A 21,791-nucleotide genomic window follows, 5' to 3' on the forward strand; every position below is an offset into this window, starting at 1 on the left:
ACCTAGCCATTCTGCATCTTCATAACCATCCTAGAGAAATATGTGCAATGAGGATACATAAGGTGTTTCATTGCAACATTTTTTGGTAATAATGTAAAACTGGGAATATCCAACCGTATCATTATACAGGTTATGAAATATCTATGTTATGAAATTCCATGCAGGACATCATAGGAAGGAAGATAGATCTATATGTACTGAAAGATCCAAGACATCCTATTAAGTGATGAAAGTAAGATGTAGAGTAATACATACTATGTAATACCATTTATGTTTACAATACATTCAAAAATCTATACCTCTCTCTCCTTCCCTCTTCTCTCTCTCTCTCTCTCTCTCTCTCTCTCACACACACACACACACACACACATTTACAAACTGGTATCAGTGACTGTATTTAGATAGAGGAATGGAACTAGGCATGGTGAGAGAAATTTTACTTTACCTGGTATTTTGTTAATTTTCATATTTTATTTTCATGGGGAAAATATACATATTTTTTTTAATTCAAGTGATAGCAATTCTTCTCTTCCTTCTCTCCTTGGGGCTCTGGGCAATATCTGAGGCTTCATGAACAATGCATGTATTGGTATATATTACACATATGGGATCTAGAAACTCCTTCAAAGATCAAAGCTGCAAAGAAATCACATTATCTAGGAGTTCTGTGTCTACTAATTTGAGAGAAAAACACTGCATGGTTATTGGAGAAGAATCCATAGAACATTTAATTCTAGAAAACTTTAAAATAGCTAAGAGAGGATTCATTCAAGATTAAGTAGGTGGATAGATAGACATATTGCTGATAAACAAGAAGAAACATATATTCAATAGCTATCTAGATACATTAAAATATACATTACACATAAACGTTACAAATTGTTTGTAATTTATATTTCTTGTGATCCAGCTTAGGCATCAGGTAGAAAAACCTGACAGGTCAGGGGCTGTAAGAACCATTGGCTGTCATTCTTTTAATGTGGTTAATGCTTCTGTCATTGAGAATCAGAAGTAGATAAAGAATTTAGTGAAGAACAAGCTTGGAACCACAGAATCTTACCCAGAATGGATCCAGTTCTGTCTCTACTTAAGCGGCCTCACATTCATGGGACTCTTTATTGAAGAGGAATAATTATTTATCTGCCTGCAGTTATCCATCTGCCCCTATTATCTCTTCAGTGAAACCTTTTAATACTACATGAGCCGCACATCAATTCCTAATAGTAGCAAAAGCACATATCTTGGCTTCCTCTGTAAAAACATCAATAACTCTAATAGTTAACTTCTTGTCACCCTTAGTACTCTCTTCCATATTAGGCCACAGAGAAAACTGTGGAGCAGGACTGAAAATCACGTAATCAACAATGTTTTCTTAGTTTTTGGGGTTTTATGACTGTCGATAGCAAACTAAGAAATCACCGGTTATCATGAATCGATCCGAATCCCAGGACCTGGGGACTTGGGGTTCTGTAGGAGCCTTGTAGGGTCTCTAAAGACTAGTGGGTCACTAGTAGGATGGCAGTGACTTCTCGGATTGAAGCTGGCTCATAACCTTGCCCCTTTACCCACTCCTGCCCTGCCTACAGTTAGGATATGCCTGTGTCACAGGAATCCATAAGAGCAGTGTCCTTGCCTAAATTTAACTACGATAATAGAGAAAGAATCTCAGCAGAAAAATATGGTCACCCAATGCACCCTGTACTAAGGCAAGGTTCACTCTTTGTGTTATTCTAATTTTACCTTTCGATTCCTGTCCCTACCAGGAGTAGGCCTGCCCCAACCAGTAAGAGTTGGCATTCCTCCTTCAGCTTGTGTAAACACAATTTTATGATTGTTTATGCATCAGATTAGTCTATTTTATTTATAACATAATAATGGTCACCATCTGTTGAGCTTCTACCATAGGCCAGGCACTTTCCACCATTCATTCATTGCTGATGGTGATGCAAAATGGTACAGCTCCTTTGTTAGACAGATTGGCAGTTTCTTACAACACTAAATATGCTCTTACCATATAAACCAGAAACCATGATTCTTATTATTTACCCAAAGGAGTTGAAAACATGTCTACATGAAAACTTGCACACAGATGTTTATAGCACTATTATTCATAACTGCCAAAGATTGGAGCAACCAAGATGTTCTAGGAGTAGGTGAAAGGATAAATAAACTGTGGTAATCCAGACAAGGGAATATTATTCAATGCTAAAAAGAAATAAGCCTACCAAGCCATCAAAAGACATGGATAAATCTTAAATGCGTATTTCTAAGTGGAAGAAGCCAAACTGAAAAGGCTACATATCATATGATATGATATGAAAGGCTATATCATATGATTCCAACTATAAACGACATTCTGGAAAAAAACAAAACTATGCAGACCACTAAAAAAAAAAGATTAAAGATTTTCAGTGGTTGAGAGGAGGAGGGATTAATAGAGCACAGAAGATTTGTAGGGCAGTGAAACTACTTTGTCTGCTACTATAATGATGGATATGTGTCATTATGAATTTGTCAAGACTTCATAGAATGGACAAAAGCAAGAGAGAACCTTAGTGTAAGCTATGGACTTTGGGTAATAATGATGTGCCAATATTGGTTCATTGATTGTAACAAATGTACCACTCTGGAGGGAGATTTTGACAGTCAGGGAGGCTGGGGGGAGGGAGAAGGAAGGGGAGGAGGAAGTATGTGAGAAATCTCTATACCTTTCACTCAGTTTTGCTGTGAACATAAAACTCCTCCAAAAAGTAAAGTCTATTTTTTAAAAAACTATTCATTTAAAATTTATTTTATTTACTCTATCCTAGTCATGGATTATTTAATCCCTAAGGATTTTTCCCCTAAGGATTTATAATCCTCTCCAATGGCCAAACTACTCAATTCATTTCAGCTAAATGCAATGAATAAAAGAAGTTCCAGAAAGGGAATATGAATCATTGAGATCAGTATGGTTCAGTGCATGTACCTGAGTTGGCCCATGTAGGAAGACTAAGTTGCATGTCACATCTATTCAACAGCCACAGTACAAACGCTCTCATCCCTTCGAAATACAAGAATGTCCAATATTATGTAGTCAACTTCTTGGAGCTCTCTGGAAATGACCGAGTCCTTACTCTACTCTTCTTACTAACCACATGTTTTGGAAAAACACCATTAGGGTGCAACTGGCACTGATATTTTCCAAATAAAACATTTATTTCTGAAACTATAAATTGTCTTATTTTTCTGTTGTAAGCACTGGTTTTGTTGGCAAATGGAAATATGAGTTACAATTATTGTGGCAAGGCAGTTGGAGTGCCTGCGGTTTTCTTTTTCTTTTTCTTTTTTTTTTTTTTTCATATTTCCATAGGCTAGTGGCCACAGTGATGGCTTTCTCATCAAGCAGGAGTCCTGGCAACTCTCCAGGGACCTTCTGATAGACTTCTTGGCAACAGGACCCAGGCTCATGATGCAAAGGTGCTACTTTAAGGTCTTTGAAAACTCTTCTCTTTCTCCACAGCTGTCCATATGCCATAGGAATTATAGTATTCATGCTGTATTTTTATTACTACAGGTTTGGCAAATAGTCATGTTTCACAGTATTATGCATGCATCACAGAGGATGTTTTAATCATGTACTGCTGCACAGCAAACCACTCCCCAAAAATCAGTGGCTTGAGACAATACTGATTTTTCCTTTCTCATAATTCTATGGGTTGTCTGGGCACTCCTGTTCATTAGTTAGGTCCCCCATGTAGTTGCATTCAGCTGAAAAAAAATTACTCTCCATGTGATCTTAGGATCTCTTTCCAGATCTGACTTGTGGGTCCCAAGAGGGCAAGCCTCAGTGTGTAAGCACTTCACCAAACTTCTGCTTACATCACATCTGCTAATGTTCCATGGTCCAAAGCAAGTCACATGGCCAAGCCCAAGGATTATACAAGGGCATCAATAGCAGGAGGTGTGATTCTGTGGTGGCTGTCCATGTAACAGTCTACCCAGAGGGAGGAAAAAATAATTATCTGATTGAATGGATTTAGTTTAGGAACAAAGACATTAAATATAAAAACAATGGTTGGACATATAAGGGCCTAATATCAATAATAACTAATATACAAATTGACAGTTATGACATGCCAGGCATTGAACTAAATATTTCATGTTTACTATTCCACTTTACCCTCATTCCAACTTTACAAGATTAGTACCTTTACAAATCCTTATTTTATGGACCACAGAACCAATGCTCAGATATGGAAGCCAGCAGTAAAAGGTAGGGTTCAGGGTGAGAATCCAGTGAGTACAATTCCAAAGTTCATGCTCTTAATCCCCATATTATCATACTTTGAAATGGATGGTATAGAGGTCCCCAGTGTAGTGACAGTGGCATGTCTTTAAAAATTACTCTTTAACTTTAAATTGAAGTCCATCACCCCAAGTCCCAAACTAGTGAGTCAGAATGGCTTCCTGTCAACAAAGCCCTCTGCTGAGCAGACTTCTATTCTCCTTGTCCAATTCACCTGACTTCGGGTGACACATACCTAGATACAGTTCCCTCTCATTTAGGGTAGAACACAACCTGGCCAGCTACCGCCGCTTCAGAGCCTGGCACTAGGCTCCTCTGTGGAGGAAGCAGAACAGCACAGTAGGAAAAACACCAGTTAGACCACCCAGCAGCATGATCTGACACCAGTCACTTAACCTCCCTTGGACTGTTTCTTCAGCTTAAAAAAGAGGCTAATAACAGTGTCTGCTTCAGGGAGTTTAGGGCAAGATTAAATTAGATAAAGCTTACAAGGAACTCAACTGCAATCTCTAGTACATAAATAGATGGTAACTATTGTTATTAAGATTAAGTGCTTTTCAGAACTTCTTTGGAAGTCACCTTTTCCTTGCTAGTCATATATTTGAGAGAAGCATTTCTGGGGCTTTTTCATTCCTGTGGCGATCCTTCTAAGGATAATCAGCAGAAACATGTAGATTATCTATTATCTTATTTATAAGAAATAATCAAAGAAAAGTTTTAAGGAAGCTACTTGATTGACTTGGCCAGGAAAAAGAAAAAAAGGAAAAAACAGGCAACGTGATTCTCAAAAGTATGCAAACCATGTTTCCAAAGTCATATATTATATATCCTGTCTGTTTGTATGTCAGCTCAACCTCTGTACTAAGGGTAATAAAATCAAATCACATGGGTGAAGAATCACATGGAAATGCATTCTTTTAAATCTAATATTTTACTTAATTTTATGTATTATTGCTAAAAGAAGAAAAATTCAAAAACAAGTACTGAGTCTAATGTTTAAAGACACATAAACACTTTGTAGATTTTCTCATGTATTTTACAAGACTAGCATTCCTCACATTGCTACAATTGTGCACAACTAGAGTTCCACATGTATGATGAGCATTGTGTGAAGTTTACAAAATGAAGGTGCCTAGGGAAGTATTTTGTGTCACGTACAAACTCTTCTGGTCCCTTTAAACACTATCACAAGCAAAAGGAAGTCATGAAAGATATGAAAGCAGAATAATGCCCACAAATAATCTTCACAATTCCCTGTTGCTTACGGAAATCAAGGTCCTCTAAAGAGTTGAAGGATGGTTTAGGAAACTTTTATATAAAGTGGGAAATGTAAGTATCCATTCAAATGTCTCTTTTTCTAAAACATGAAAATTTCAGTCTTCTCAATAAGGTCTGTTTTGAATTTTTTTTCACTTTCACGCACCTTGAACAAATAATGAAAGCAATTGAGACATCCTGGTATAGAAGGAAAAGCGAGAGCTGAATCTGCTGGAACTAACTGCAGACTCCACATTCATCCACTTGCTCGTTTAGTGACCAAGAGTGAGTCCCTTTATCTGTAAAAATGAGAATCATAATTCCTCCTTTGAGAATTGACGTGAGAATTATATGAGTCATTGTGGATGAAAATGCTTGGTACACCATTTGGCACAGAACAGGCATTTATTAAATGTTTATTTTGTTCTGCCTTCTTAATAGGCTTTTCTTTCTTAACACCAATTACCTTCAAATCTGCACATTAGAAAAAAAGTCCTTATTAAAAGCCTTAGTCATTGGCAAAATATAAGCTTTTACCTAAAAGCTCTACATTAAGGGATTAAATTCTTTGCAAACCTTAACAGAGAAATTAACAGTTGCCTTCCAAACATGGAGCACATGAACTAATCATACAGTTCACCAGTACCTACCATCATGCTTCTAGAATGAATCATTAGATTTTACACCTATGTGCATAACCAGGAACATAATAAAAGCCAACTAATACTTTTTAGGAGTACAACAGTTGATGCAAAAGTGCATTTGCTGCCAAGAAGGCCTCGTGAGCTTCATCCATCCTCTACAAAAAAAAAAAAAAAACACAAGATACCAATCACCCTTTCTCTCAGTTTTTCCAGGTATGGATCAGTTGGGTCATTAGCACACAGAGCTTTTCAATGCCCCCATTTACAGAAGGAGAGACAGCTGCTAGAAGGCCTGGAACCCATTCTCCTGATTCTCAGTCCACTGCACGATATGCACTAAGTCCCTCTATAAGCAGCCTTCAATCCTTTTTGTTAACTTAGGGGCAGAAGAGGGAATAGTATAGTGTAATGAATATTGTGGATTGGCAGTATTTTTTTTTCCAAACTGCTAGTTGCCATCCATTAGTCTGCCTTGAAATCAACTTAGGGAGTCAAGATTGGCATTTCTTAATGGAGTGGCATATCCTAGAGTAGCAATGAATTGCACAGCAAATACTAAAATAGAATCTATCAGGGCATCCCATTGTCTTGTGAATCTTTTATCTCAGGTAGATATGAATGCAACTGTGTGTACGTGTGAATTGAATTTTAGAGTAGAGTTTATCAAACAGCTTGGAAAACACTGTTCTGGCACACCTTTCTGTACCTCTGACATTGAGACACTAGATACAATATTTCCCAGAATCCCTCCAGAAAAGACTCCAGGTGTAATTTGGGTTTTGCCAGTTAGATGCCCATGTATGAGATCTGGAAAATGACAGTGGTAATGCCTCTACTCCACAGCTATTTCTGTTGGCAAGCACGTGGTGGGCACTTGTGGATTTCTGTGGCATCCTTGGCAGAGGATGCAGCATACAGTCACAAGACGCGTGGATTCTGAGAGGCAAGGCACAAGGCATCCATTTCCTGTTGGTCCAGATGGCAGCAGGAAATGGATTTAGCAAGAGAGGAGGCACCATAAAAGTGGTAGCTTCCAGATCTTGGTAGTATCATTGAGATTCTGGATCCTCTGGTGTTCTGACTACAGAAGTAGCAGCAATCTTGGTGGTTTCATTCTATGATGTGCCTTTGGGAATTGCTGTGGAAAACTCAACCTCAAGTCTATTCTTCAGCCCTCACATGATTCTGCAAGCCACTTAATACCCTATAATAAATCCTTTCTTGGTTAAGCTACTTGGAGTAGTGTCTATTCTGTGCTCTACACTGTTAAAACTAACAGGAAATGGAAAAATAGAATAAAATCTTCTTTTGGTACTCAACACTATACTGGAACCTAGTTATGAATCTTAACAGAGAATTCTGAAAAGAAGGAAAAACCCAAATAATTTAAAGTCATAGATATTTGGGGAGTTTTTGTTGTCGTTCTGGTTTTTGTGGGTCCTATACCACCATCAAGTGATCAATAAACAATTGTTCATGGATTTAAAAAAACACACACACAATGGAAAAATACCAAATGGCTTCATACTTTCGTAACTAGTTGCAAGGAGAATGAATGAATCTGTCTGAACTAAGACCGTAAAAAGGGGTCCTGGAAAGATCCTGAGATGGGGATATGGAGGCAGGGGGTTTGTTGAATTGCATGCTCAGGATGAAACCTGTAAGAAAGTCAGAAAGCAGGACTAAGCAGAGGAAGCAGTTGAAGTGTGATGCAGGTGCCACGAAGGCCTTGGCTGATCTCATGGGCAGGGAGACAGGGGCAGGGAGGTGTAGTTCTGAATCTGACATGACCCTTCAGGGTGGTCCTGAATTCAGGCAAGAAGGCCAGGTCTTTGTAGCCCCACATTGACCAGTCACTAGATATAAATTGCCTTTGGGAAAAGTCTGTAACCCAGGATGAGGTAGCTCCCTTCAGTAAGAGCAAGTCCTTGCAAGGAACTCAGCCATGGTTTGTCAAGAGCCAACAGCTCTGGGAAGCTGAAGGAGGAGCACTTTGGTCCTAAAGGGGGGACCTGCGTGGTGAATCACAGCATCTTCTCAGAGCCCAGAGAGGTGTGAGTTAGGGAGAGAAAATGAGGTATAAACTATTGTGGTATTAATGTGGAAGGAAAGAGTAGACAGATAAAAGACAGGAGGTAGAGTAGAAAGGGCATTGTGATTTATCAGCTATGGGAGGAGGGAGAGGGACAAGTCAGAGTTCCCTCCCTTGACCCTGCCTTGGACATTTGAGCAGATGCCAGGCTGTTGGCTGAGGCAGGGAGCCCAGGAGAGTAATAAGTTATCAGTGAGAAGAGGATGGAGGCAGAAATTATAAATTCACTATTGCCTATGTAGAGTTTGAGATATCTGTAGGATATAACAACATTCACTGAGCACTTGCAACATCCACGTTCTAAGCTACTCATCTTATATACATTGACTCATTCAATCCTTATATAAGGATTCCTTGGGCAGCCCCAGTTGGCTCAGTGGTTTAGTGCCACCTTCAGCCAAGGGCCAGGACCTGGAGACCCGGGATCGAATCCCACGTTGGGTTCCCTGCATGGAGCTTGCTTCTCCCTCTACCTGTGTCTCTGCCTCTCTCTGTGTGTGTCTATCATGAATAAATAAATAAAATTTAAAAAAATATATATATATATATATATGGATTCCTCATTGACTCATAGACAAAACTAGTCTTGTTATTCCTATTTTAGTCTTGAAGCACATGGGTTTTCAAGTGGTTAATTACCTGGCCCAAATTACTCAGCAGACTTTATATTTGAACCCAAGTCTATCTTGCACAATTCTTACAGGTGTCCTCTCCACACCATCCTACAGATGAGAAGAGAAGGACAGGAATCTGATCTAGACAGATAACAGTTGGCATCATCACTGTATAGATGGTCATCAAAGCCACAAGAATAGGTGGAACTAGTTAGTGGTATTGACAATAATGTATTTGCTAACATGCAGTGAGTACTCTCCACGTGCCAGGATATCTTTTAAATGCTACATTATTTAATCCTTAGAGCAATCTTGTAAGGGCATAGGTTCTTAGGACTACAATAACAAAATCCCAAAAACTGTGTGGTTTAAACAACATAAATGTGTTGTCACAGAGGTTTGGAGGCCAGATATCTGAGATACCAGCTGAAACAATAGAAGCAGAAACAGAGGGAAGTTGAGTCTTCATGGCATCAAAGGAAACCAGGATGTATAGGACAAGCAAGAGCATCCAGCCATGAGAGCCTCACTGTATCCTGCATTTGGCAGTTGTTGGACCGTCAACTACATTCTGGTTTTTGAGATGTTAACTGATCCTCACTGAGTTCTGACTATGAGGTCAAGATTCCCACCCACACTTATATCCATACTTCTCCTTACTTTAAACTTTCATTTCACTTCTGCTTCTTATAACCTTAAAATAATTTGACTTAAGCACCCAGAGAGGCAGGGGGATAGAAATGAGTGAAATGCCGCATCATAGAAGCTAATGGGAAAGAATGGTTGAAGAAGGAAATGGTCAATTGTATCAAATGTTACAGAAAGACCAAGATAAGCATATTAAAACTAACAGAGGTTTGCTAACAAAAAAATGTGAGAGTTGGGTGAGTGGAGACCAAAGCCATGGATGGTGGCAGGAACCAGTTGACCAGAAAACCAGCCACAGAAACCACTTTCAAGTACCTTGACTCTGAAGAAAAAGAGGGAAGTATGGCCCTACACAGATATTGTTGCAGAGTAGAGGGACTGATTTAAATGAATACATTTAAATGCAGAGGGCAAGGAGGCATAAACAAACATGAGGTTGAAAACACTTTGGAGAGAGGACAACTGACGGGTGAAGTTGCTGAGGATTTGAGCAGCTGGGTGGAAGGAAGAGTCAGAGACAGGAATGGGGAAGGAGACAGTGATGGGTGTGCACACACAGCAGGCTATTTTAGGATCTGATATTGAAGATATTTCCTGTAATGACTTCTATTTTGTGGATGAAATAGGAGACGAGATTATGTGCTGACAGTGAAGAAAGAGACAGGTTAAGAGCCTTGAGGAAGTGAAGAAGATTTGCAACAGTCATTTTGGAAAATGGCAGTGAGCTCTAACTGGAAAAGTGTGAAAGATTACCAGTTAGTACAGAGGGCTCAGGTGAGACCACAGGCTTGAGTTTGGCATGCCCACCTGTGATTTCATCCAACTTCATCTGGCATGGAGGGAAAAGCAGCAGAAACATTGTTAGTTGGGATTAATTGAAATCTGAGGGGAAAGGGGCTAGGGCACAAGGAGTTCAAGGTGTTGGGAAAAGAAATAATTGAAGAAAGGAACCAGAGTATCTAGACAGACCCCAGATGGCAAGGCTACTAAAGAGAAAATATGAGAACCAAGGAGACTCAAAGAATAGCTGTGTAGGAGTAAGAGATAGAAGTCTGCAATAAGACTTTACGGAAATTTGAAGATTCCAGAGGTGGAGAAGTTGTAAGTGATTAGAAAATCCTAAATTTGACCATGTTTCATAGATGGGTGCTGTGTGCCTGTCCAGCTTCTCTTCCTTTGGGGAGCTTTCCTTCTGTCATTGCTGAACAGATCACCCCAGAACCTCACCTCACTTCACCTCTGCTGCAGAAGGGTTGGCATGGGATGCAGGCCAGTGAGTTCATCCCCTGGCTAAAGTGCTTAGTTCAGGGATGAGTACATGACTAAGAAAAGATGATCACACTATTCTTTTCTGACATCCCTTCCCTGAATGTTGGAGGTGGACAGTCTCCCATTTTCTAAGCTCATGAGTTGTAAAGACCATGTAGCTACTTGTGACCAACTTTCTTGGCAGCATGGAGGAACCACCTCCAGAAGGAGAAAGTGAGACCAACATGCAAAGATAAGCAATCAATGAGAAATGAAAGATGGGTAGAATCAAGAAAAATCCAAATAGCAATTTGAAAGTGCTAGATCTAGCCATGCTGAAGCTAGTCTACCCTCTGAATCTTTCCAATGAGCGCCACCAACCCCCCCCACCCCCGCCACCACCACCAATTCTCTGGCTTTAGGTAGTCTAAATTGGATTACTATAAAACTGCAATCTAAGGTTTAAGTAACTGAAACAAAAGGAGGTAAAGGTCTGAGGGTCAAGGTCAAGAAAGCCAAGGAACTAAAGACAGAGTGTTGTATGAGTTTTCCTTATGGACACTAAAGTCATCCAAGATGAAGGCAGTATTTAGTGGGGGTGAAGAAGACACCTCTGAACCACCTGCAACGGTCTTAAGTAGGAAGAAGAGACAGGATGTTAGTAGGTAACTACAATGAGGGCAAGAAGAAAGTTATATATCAGTCAGCAGGAGCCTCAAATGAGCAATGGTTTTCATACAAAAGTGCGGGCATAACAGTATGGAGGCTGCATAGGGGAGAGAGAAGTGTCCAAACCCCACTTACTGACGAGAAGCTAAATGGAGCTGTGCATACAGTGGGCAGAGCCTTCCTCATCCAAGGTTATATAGCCACGAAATGCTTCCCAGTGAAAAATAAAGTCCACTTCTAAGTACTAAGTATTATAACAATATAAATAACAGACACCCTTTAACCACTTTTCAGCCCACCACACCTTGACCTTGAAACACTCACTGATCATCTGTAAGACTAGAAGGTAGAACAGAAAATTTAGATAGCTCAGGCTTAATTCTTTTTTTCTTCCAAATTGAGGTTTTTATGCATACATTTAAATGTCTCAGACAATGACCAGAATAATAATCTCAAAGGCAATTATCACTCAAGTGTATTCGGTAGGAGAGTTAGTGTTAAATATTTTAAAGCTCTATTTAGAAAAATCTCATCAGCCTAACACATTTTATTGGCCAACATAAAATATACATGGATATTATGGAAGAACAAAATCTAACACAAAAATGTGAGGCTGGGCTGCCAACTCCAGAGTGAATGCCACAGAGAGAAAGCCAATAATCAACTGGCATTTCAACAAGAAGGGAGATGGCTTTATTAGGGATTTCAATTTGTCCAAATGACAAATAGTTAATGTGCATATGGCCTATATACATAGGCAGAACTTACCTTTCTTATGCCATGTAGTCTTTCTGCCAGAAATGGAAAAAAAATTATGACAGTTGATGTTTTTTTCTTAAAGATTTTATTTATTTATTCATGAGAGACATAAAGAGAAAAAGGCAGAGACACAGGCAGACGGAGAATCAGGTTCCATGCAGGAAGCCCGATGTGGGACTCAATCCCAGGACTCAGGGATCACATCCTGAGCCAAAGGCAGATGCTCAACCGTTGAGCCACCCAGGCATCCTGACAGTTGATGTTTTTAAAGTGATGTTGTCAAAAGTGTCTTTGAAGAGTGTAGAAGATGAATTTACGGAGAAAAGAAATGAAGTTCATTAAAGATTGTATTTGGAAAATGAAAACAGAGGGAAGGTATAAAAACAATCCCTGCATCTATAAACACCTCCACCTTTCCATGGTGTGGATGAAGCAGAGCTATTCAGCAATTCAGGCCTCCAGAGACCCACATGGAAAAATCGCTTCCTCCACTCTGGGTGAATGTGGCTTCGAGCAGCAGCCACTGTATCTCTGGATCATGTGAGGGGTCTCCAGAGACTGCAGGCCTTCTGCTGGGAAAATACAAGGCCACCTCTCCTGCCTGTTGCAAATCTAGCTCATGTCCTCAATCAGGGCTGTGCAGGTATGTGTATTCTATCATAAATACTATCTCATACTGTCCTTGCACAAGAGGAAGAGGCTGGGTGACCATGATCCATCCCCCAGGGAACACATTCTTGATCACTCTCCCTCTGTGTGATCTGTCATTCAAACTCTAAGTGTCAAATGCATTTCCTTTCCTCTAGAATTTGTTTTTCCTCTTAATTTTGGCTCTAATCTATTTTCCCCTTTCCCTTAATCAGACCCTAGTGCTTTCTTTAGAGACTCTTAAAAAAATTCCACATGGCAAAAATAAGATAATCACCCCCAAAACGTAAAAATTTCTGTCAATAAAGTTAAGAATACAGTTTTCTGAAAAAAATACTTGGGGAATAGAAATTTAAAAAGAAGGCAGAAAGTGATGGAAATTCATAATAAAACCCCGATCCTTAAAAAGTACTCTTGCCGTCAGACATGTGACATATTGGGGAATAAACCTGTGCAGGATTCCTTCATTTTATAAGGTTTCACATTAAAGGTTTCATTCTTAAAGGACAGAGACCAACCCTATTCAAACATGAAAAATTACCACCAAAGGCAATCTGGCAGCAACATTTAAAGCACGTAAGTTTCCTATAGGACCTCAGACCTATGTATGTTTTATCCAAATAATTAGGTATACTGCTTTTTAAAGAAATCATATGGGTAGCAATCATGAATCTCAGTCACTTTTCGGACATCCTCAGTCCCTTATGGGGGCAATTTTCACCAGGATCACAGGATCTCAGAAGAAGCTAGAGGAGCGTGGAATAACAGAGAAGGCACAGCCTTTGATTCAGAGCCAATGTGGTAAGACTGTTGGTTCAATCACCACCAATTGCGATCTCAGAGTAGGTAACACCTTCTGAGCCCCAGGGAGGTTGTAAAATGAAACATTAAAGCTTCTCCATGTGGCTATTATGAGAATTAAATTGGGTAGTAAAGCCCCTAACTTATAAAAGGAATCCCATAAATGTTAATTCCCAACTGCCACTGCCCATCTAGATATTCAATCTACTGGAATCCTTCTGGGTCCCATAGTGCTAGCAAATAAAATAATAGGTGTTTTTAGTGTGAAACATTTACCTACAGCTGGAACCTCTGAGATCTTCTTTTGCAAATGATGGATTCTCACTCCATCATCAAAGTATATGCTATTCACACACTGATCACATTTCAAAGGTTTGGGGAATTTGTGAAATCAACAGTTGCATCCCATCTCTTAGCTCCACTTCCCCCAAGAGAGATGGTATTTAATGAAGAAGTTTTAAGTGGCTCTGTGTGTGCCTCTCTCCTCTAGGCGGCACATCTTGGAGGCAGGCACAGGTGACAAAATAATGCTGATGTGAATGGATCAGTCTTTCAAGACATCTGATGATTTCATAGTCAGGAAGCGCAAGACTGGTCATGTTCAAGCCCAGCATCTTGGAAATCACCTCTCTGAAGTCCACCAGCTGCAGTATCAAACACACACATTAAGGGTGAGGACTACTGCTAGTTCAAACAAACAAACAATTAAAAAAAAAAAAAAGAAACCCTGCGGAAAACCCAGGTGTGCATGAGGTAGGTAAATTACTCACCATCTTTAACCTTAAAATAAGAAGGCACATCTACTAAATTACCTCTAAAATGCTTTCGTCCCCAACTTTCAGTGATTTCATAACTTCTTTTCTGATGAGCCAATTAGTGTAGCATTGGCTACCAAGTCAAGAATCTCAGTTAAGCAACCATGAATGAGATGCTCCATATTCTCACTTTCAGGTGGGGATAACCATATATCTACTTCCCAGGGATGTTCTAAAATTTGGATCAACTGAAACAATGACTACGTTTGTGTTCTGCATACTAAGAAGTGCTTTACGAAGGTGTGGTTGTGTCCATGGGTGATAAGTACCTACCCACTGGAATTTTATTTATTTTTTAAAGACTTAATTTATTCATTCATGAGAGACACAGAGAGTGAGATGGGCAGAGGGATAAGCAGTCTTCATTCCATGCAGGGAGCCTGACTTGGGACTCGATCCCAAATCCCCAGGACCACATCCTGGGCTAAAGGCAGCGCTAAACGACTGAGCCACCCAGGCTGCCCTGGAATTTTTTTTTTTTAAGATTTTATTTATTTATTCATGAAAGACAGAGAGACAGAGAGAGAGAGGCTGAGACACAGGCAGAGGGAGAAGCAGGCTCCATGCAGGGAGCCCAACGTGGGACTCGATCCTGGGTCTCCAGGATCACGCCCTGGGTTGAAGGCAGGCACTGAACCACTGAGCCACTTGGGCTACCCTGCACTGGAATTTTAACTAAGCATGGAACTTTTTTTTTTTTTAAGACTGATTGATTGACTGATTGATTTTAGAAAAAGAGAGCACATGCATGAGGGAGAGGAGAGGGACAGATTGAGAGAGAATCTCAAGCAGACTCCATGCTGAGCGTGAAGCCTGATGTGGGGCTCAATCTCACAACTGTGAGATTATACAAGAGCCATAAGCAAGAGTCACTTACCTGACTTGAGCCACCCCTATGCATGGAATCTCTTAAACTAAAAGAACAAAGGGCAAGAAAGTCTTAGCTGATAATGACCAGATCACATCACATAAACAGCCTCCTTCACAACCCATAACAACCATCCATCACGAGAGGAAAAATGAAGAGGTAAGGGGTTGGAGACAGTGGATGAAGATGTACCTCATACCCCTTCAAATTCTCGTAGACTGGTTGCTGTGATTCTGTGCAAAAGTGGAAGCAGGTAAGTCAGGGCTATCTGGGTAACCTCTTGCTAGAGGTACCTTCCATTTTAGAAAAGATGCAATCCAACAGATGTTCCCTCCAGGAAAACTGCCTTCCAAACATTTTCACCATGTGTTCATTCACTTCCCAACCTCCTTCCTATGCTGAGTCCAATTTAGGGAACATAATACTCTCTCCAGCCTAATGTCCCTGATGAAAAAGTTCCCCTCAAACTTTTCTCCACTTTCAAATACAGTCAAAGCTCTTAATTCCTGGGAGGTTTCCCTCTGAGAACACGCACTTTATAGTTTAGCCTTCCTCAACTTTGCCTGACACATGAGCCAAAGCAGAGGCAGTCAAAGAGAAAAAAATATCCTAGGATCAGAGTCCACTCCCTGCCCTTTTCAGCTTCAGAAAGAGAGGGAGTTAAAAGCCAAAAGCAACGGGGGTCAGGCTGCCCAGTACAGTCTCTTTATGACTGACCTCCCGATGTGCTCACCAGATAAAACTCTCCTCCTTGCAACCAGCCAGCGAGTACTGTTTTATGGCTTACATCTGGGCTAGATTGGCCATCGAGTCTGAGTGCCACTGTTTCAGAGTTGGGACTGTTTCCTGCCACTGATCTCTCCTGGAGATAAGCTTTCCATCCTAAGGTTGAAGCCTGGGATGATGCAAACTTCAGAGGCCATCAGTGAACATAATCAAAACCTCTCCACTACCAGAACCTGGCTCTCCATAAGCTTTCCACTGCTTTGATGAGAATGTCTTTTTGTTTCCTAAGATTTGTGTCATGAAAATGTGAATTGCTTTTCTTAGCAGAATAAATCATAATGGTTATTTTAATTCTAAAAAGATGCTAGAGGGCAAGCAGATACATTGGAATGATAAAGCAAGCTTTGTAAATTGTTTTTGAAGAAACCTATGAATAATTATCTAGCTTTCGAATTGTCCTATCTTTCCTAAACAAGATTTCACCCCCAGATTTCTACCCACCTGCTTTTCTCTCCTTTCTACTTCTTCCAGAGATTTTTTTAGTGTCTTCATTTCGCTGGTTACCACTTCTATCATGTTCTTGGCTCTCTCTTTATCCTCCTGAGCCTCGCGCTCTGTGGTATCCAGTTCTGACTTGACAGACGTTAGCTTTTTCTCAGCTTTCTCCTTCATCTTCTCAAGTTTGTCTCTCGATTTATTTAGATCTTCAATGGCTTTGGTCTGTTCCAAAGTTTTAATCTAAGAAATCAAGGGGGGTGTTTTTCTGTATGTTGGTAAATTGAACACCAATAAAAATTAATTAAAAAAAAAAAAAAAAAAGAAATCAAGGGAATGCTAATAATTTTTTTCATATTTGTTTATGACAATTGTATCAACAGGATAAACTAGAAGTCAATGAGATTCATTTAATAACTTTTTATGAATTAAGAATGGAATCCATCCCAGTTAAACAGACTTTGTTAAGCATACACACTGGACAAACATGTCTTAAGGCAGTTACAGTTTATCAACATGTCAGAGGACCATTATTTGGAAAATCAATGAGACAAATGGTAGCATGATTCTGGGGTTAAATATTAAAATAACGTCTGCTGGTACTTATACAGATTCTCATGAGCTCCATAGGCAAAAGCAACTTGTACTTTTGGCCCTACCAAAGGGTCATCCCTGGCATAGAAACACTACAACAGTAAAGTATCTCCCCTCCAAGTAGTCTATGACAAGGAAGCTCATCTTAAATCCCCTCAGTAAGTCTTCATTACTGATGTAAGGAAAACTTAGAACAGTGATATTTCAGAAGGTCTTCTGAGTTTACCAATGAGTATGGAAGGCTTGAGGCAGCCATAGCATTCCACTGCAAACAAGGGGGGAGGGGTCTCTCTCTAAGGAAACTGTCCCAGGATCTTAAAGCCAAAACAAAGAGCATCCTGGAGCATGAGGTACATTTTCTTTATTAGCTTAGTATTTAAATTTTTGCCACATCTGCTTACAAAAAGAATTTGAATTTGAATTAAAAAGAATTTGAATTAAAAAGTTGAAATTCTGACAAAATTCAAAATTCTGACAAATACTACAACATGGATGAACCTTGGACATTACAATAAGTAAAATAAGCCGGACACAAAAGGACAGATATTGTATAATTTCATTTATATGAGGTACCTAGGATAGGCTAATTCATAGAGATAAAACGTGGAATAGAATTCCATCCCCGCGGGAGGAAGGAGGAGTTATTTAATGCAAACTGAGTTTCAGTTTAGGATTATTAAAAAGTTCTGAAAATGGATGGTGGTGATGGTTGCAAACACTGTGAATATACTTATTGCCACCAAATTGTATACTTAAAATGGTTTAAATGGTAATTTTTATGTTACAGATATTTACCACAATTTTAAAAAAAAAGAATTGGAAGTAGTTTTATATATCTAACACAAAATTTTTAACACTGACCATTAAAAATAAAAATGAATGGGCTACCATTTAACATCCACTGTGGCCACAGTCAAAAAAGAGAGACAGTGACAAGTGTTGGCGAGGGTGTGGAGAAATCAGAACCTTCACGTTCTGCTTATAGGAAGACAAAATGGTACAGCTGTGAGAAACCATTTACCAGTTTTCAAAATAAACACAGAGTTAACACATGAGCCAGCAATCCTATTTCAAGGTTTATATATTCAAGATAATCGAAAATGTCTGTCACACACAATCTGTACACAAATGTTCACAGCAGCACTATTCACAATCATCAAAAAGTAACAATAACCCAATATCCATCAACCAATGAGTAGATAAATAAAATGTTGAATATCCATGCAACAGAATATTACTCAACAATAAGAAGGAGTGAAGTACTGATACAAACTATGGATGAACCTTGAAAACCTTCTGCTAAGGGGCAGGAGTCAGTCACGAAAGACCGCTCCTTGTATTATTCCATTCAAATGAAAGATCTAGAAAAGGCCAGGGACTGGAGGGAGGGGAGATGGGAAGGAACTTGGGTTGTTTTCAGGGATGATGAAAATGTTTTGAAATTGGATAATGGAAATGTGCTTTCATCTACTATCATACACACAACTTAAGATATTTAGCTCCTTTTCCAGCAGACAGGAGGCCAATGGCAACCATACTTTGAACAAGTTCAAAGCTCTGAACTGATTTCATTCAGGAGAGAGGAAATGCTTGGGAAACTGACAGCGGCAAGAAAGGTGGAAAGCACCACTGCAGCTTGAGAAATCTGCCGGCAATACTATCCCAACAATAGTTGGGGGAAGGAACACGGACTCAGTTTTTGAGCCAATGATATGACACTAGAAGACCCAGCACCTGAGCCAAGTTAATGCCACCCACTAAGCACAGGTCTATGAAGCTGACCTTGAAGATCATTCATGGATTCCAAGCTATCAAAACCCATACTGGAAAATGAACAGCACGATGGACACAGTATAATAAACAATTGCCCCAGCGTTGCTTCCTGGGTATGACGATGTACAGGAGTCACATCGGAGAATTCTCTCCTTCGTGCCACTGTTCTATAGATGTGAAATTTTTCAAAATAAAAAGTCAAGAAAGGGAACTGTCCCATGCATGACCAATACAACGTGAATCCTGCCAGTATAGATTTTGAATACACATGTATGTTTGTTTATAAATTACATAAGCAACTGTTCTAAATAATATAGTCTGTGGATTATCAAACATTTTACAAATTGAGGGACATTACATGAATGAAATATTTATCAATTTTAAAACAAAGTTATCTCACTTTAAAATATGGAGCTTCCCTTCGTGTGCAAACTATCACACTGTTGCAGAGAAAATATGTGGCCAAGTGGGAAGTTGCTGGGAATGGAATATTGAATTCAAAACCTTGTATGAACAGATATGTTCAGCCTTTCTGCTCAGATTGGAAAAACATTTACAGTGGGCTATCTACCAAAAGTGATGGAACACAGCTTGGAGAGCTAGAAGTCCATAAATCAGGTCCTAATGAGAAGAATCCATAGCCAAGAATGTCTGAAAAATATGAGACTTTATCACAATCTTAAGGGCTGCCTCAATACTTGTCTTCAGTGAGCAAAGGCAAGTAATAGAGCTCTGAGCCAAGCCACCAGAACAGAACTGAAAGCCTGGGGATGATAGAGACCTCGGATTCCTAAATCAAACCCAACAAACAAGATTCCTGGAAGTGGGGCGTGGCTAAGGAGCTTCCCAGATCCAGCCCAGAGTTCAACAAGAGCCTATGCCCCTAATGTTCTTCTAGGGGGGCCAGCACTGGTCATAAAGAAGACCAATGTGCCACCCAGACCCCCCAGCAGAGATGGAGAAGGCTCCAAGTGTGCTTAACTTCCGGTAAACACCATATGTGGTGTCAGCCTCCTGGAGTGAAAAACATTCCAAAATCTGGTGAATAATTTTCTCTCAGTTAAAAGGGCCCAAGGCCCTGAAAGAGATGGTGATTGAATTTAAAATGTAGTGTGCTGAATCCCACAGAGGATCTGAAGCCTCTAGCTGGAGAGTTTGAAAATGCAACCCTGCAGGAGTGAGGCAATGTCCACAGGCTCCCTGAAGACAGTGGGACCACCAAGTAGGAGACTCTCCCCTAGGCCCAAATACATGTGGTGTCCCTACTAAAGAGAACCACGAAGATTTTACCAGAAGGAAACTGAGGCAGACCACAAAGGAAGATGTTTGACTTTGCAGCCTAAGCACACTCCCATACCATTCTACAGCCCAACGAGTTCTTACTGTAGGGTTCTGCTTGGTAGGGAGAGCTCAAAGCAAGTCCAGGTCCAAGATGGTAGATTACAAAAAATGCATATAAAGAAAGGCTGCACTGACTGGGCTGGAGAAGTTCTAGAGCAGAGAAGGAGCATGGGGAGCAGCTGTCTTGTGTGGGAGATTATCAAGAGAGGTAGCAAGGGGAAGAGACCTTTGCTGTTGGCTAAAGGATGTTATTCCCTTTCAGTGTTTCCTTGGGAGACTACAGGGAAGATAACAATGACTTTCCACTAGTTTCTGGTTGTCTGGCTACTGATTTGGGGGCACAGCTCCCTACTAAAATTGGGCCATGTGATACAGACTGAAGCTGACACCTCGCCACCAAGTATCTATTCTTTCTTTTGTTCTTACTGCCCAGGATAGATCCATTTCTCAGGCTGATTTCATCTTAGTGAGGCCCAGAGACGAAGGTCTGGCCAGTGGGATACAAAGCATTGTACAGTTCCTGGAAAGTGGCCTACAGCATGTCCTCCCACCTCTCCTCCGTGCTGGTGGCTGGGATAAGGCCAGAGCCCCAGCAGCAAGCTTGTGTTAAGACGCAGCACTGAGCAGGCACCTGGGGACTCAGTCTGTTAAGCATCTGCCTTCGACTCAGGTCCTGATCCCAGGGTCCTTCATTAGGCTCCCAGCTCCACAGGGAGCCTACCTCTCTCTGCCTCTGCCTCCTTCTCTCTCTCTGTCTCTCATGAATAAATAAAATCTTTCAGAAGAAGAAGAGGAAGAAGAAGAAGAAGAAGAAGAAGAAGAAGCAGTATTGAGGATGAAAGCTATCACTAGGACAGTGAAGGAGAAAGAACAAGCCAGGGTTGCTGATGACCATAGAGCCATCCTGCTAAGCATGGCAGGTCTTCTTTTCTGTGAGAAAGTAATAAATATTTCCTTTGCCTAAGCCACTGTTATTATGAGATGTTTAAATAATTTTAGTGGAAACAAATCATAACCAATGCAGGCTAAGAGGCAACTAGTGTTATATGAGTTACACAAAGCATTTTCTGGATCCTCTGGAGTTCTATCCTATGATTTCAGTGTCTGTATTTGCATTTGTGCAAAAATCTGTTTGTGCCAATTAGTAGTACTACTTTAATTATTCTAGATTAATGAGAAAAGAGCAAAGGTGGAGTTAATACATAAATAATGTATTCATGCCAAGTGAAGGCCAAACTATGTCACGGTACATATACAAACAAAGTATCTGCAGCATTCTATTAAAGCACAGAGTAGAATAAATGCTCTGTCCTTAGACGATACAAACCACAGGCATGCCAAACTCAAAAGAACCTGTACCACAAGCAATTGATACCACACATTCTTAATGGTGACTGTAGTGAAATAACATAATCTAGCATATTGAATCAATAGCATTAATATTTTTAATTTGATTTTTACACTTCATTTTGTTTTCCAAATTGGTTTGAATTTTATAATGGTAAAAAATT

The 21,791-nt window shown here is 40.0% G+C and overlaps 1 protein-coding gene across 10 annotated transcripts in view; it reads right to left on the reverse strand.

Annotated features, from left to right (window-relative positions):
- Window positions 1-12,287: 12,287 nt before the first annotated feature.
- CCDC170 (coiled-coil domain containing 170) overlaps window positions 12,288-21,791 on the reverse strand; it is a 96,736-nt gene continuing 87,232 nt past the window's right edge. For 7 of the 10 annotated variants that reach the window (XM_072767839.1, XM_072767804.1, XM_072767822.1 and 4 more), the window contains 2 exons: window positions 16,579-16,815; window positions 12,288-14,312 (listed from right to left, as the gene is read on the reverse strand). In XM_072767839.1, coding sequence (XP_072623940.1) covers window positions 14,112-14,312; window positions 16,579-16,815 — 438 coding nt within the window. In that variant the 3' untranslated portion in view covers window positions 12,288-14,111. Of the gene's footprint in view, window positions 14,313-15,360; window positions 15,398-16,578; window positions 16,816-21,791 lie in introns of all 10 variants that reach the window. The other 3 variants (XM_072767824.1, XM_072767830.1, XM_072767795.1) reach the window with 1 other exon arrangement.

The sequence above is a fragment of the Vulpes vulpes genome, chromosome 1, assembly GCF_048418805.1.
Source record: "Vulpes vulpes isolate BD-2025 chromosome 1, VulVul3, whole genome shotgun sequence".
In the NCBI taxonomy this organism is placed as follows: domain Eukaryota; kingdom Metazoa; phylum Chordata; class Mammalia; order Carnivora; family Canidae; genus Vulpes; species Vulpes vulpes.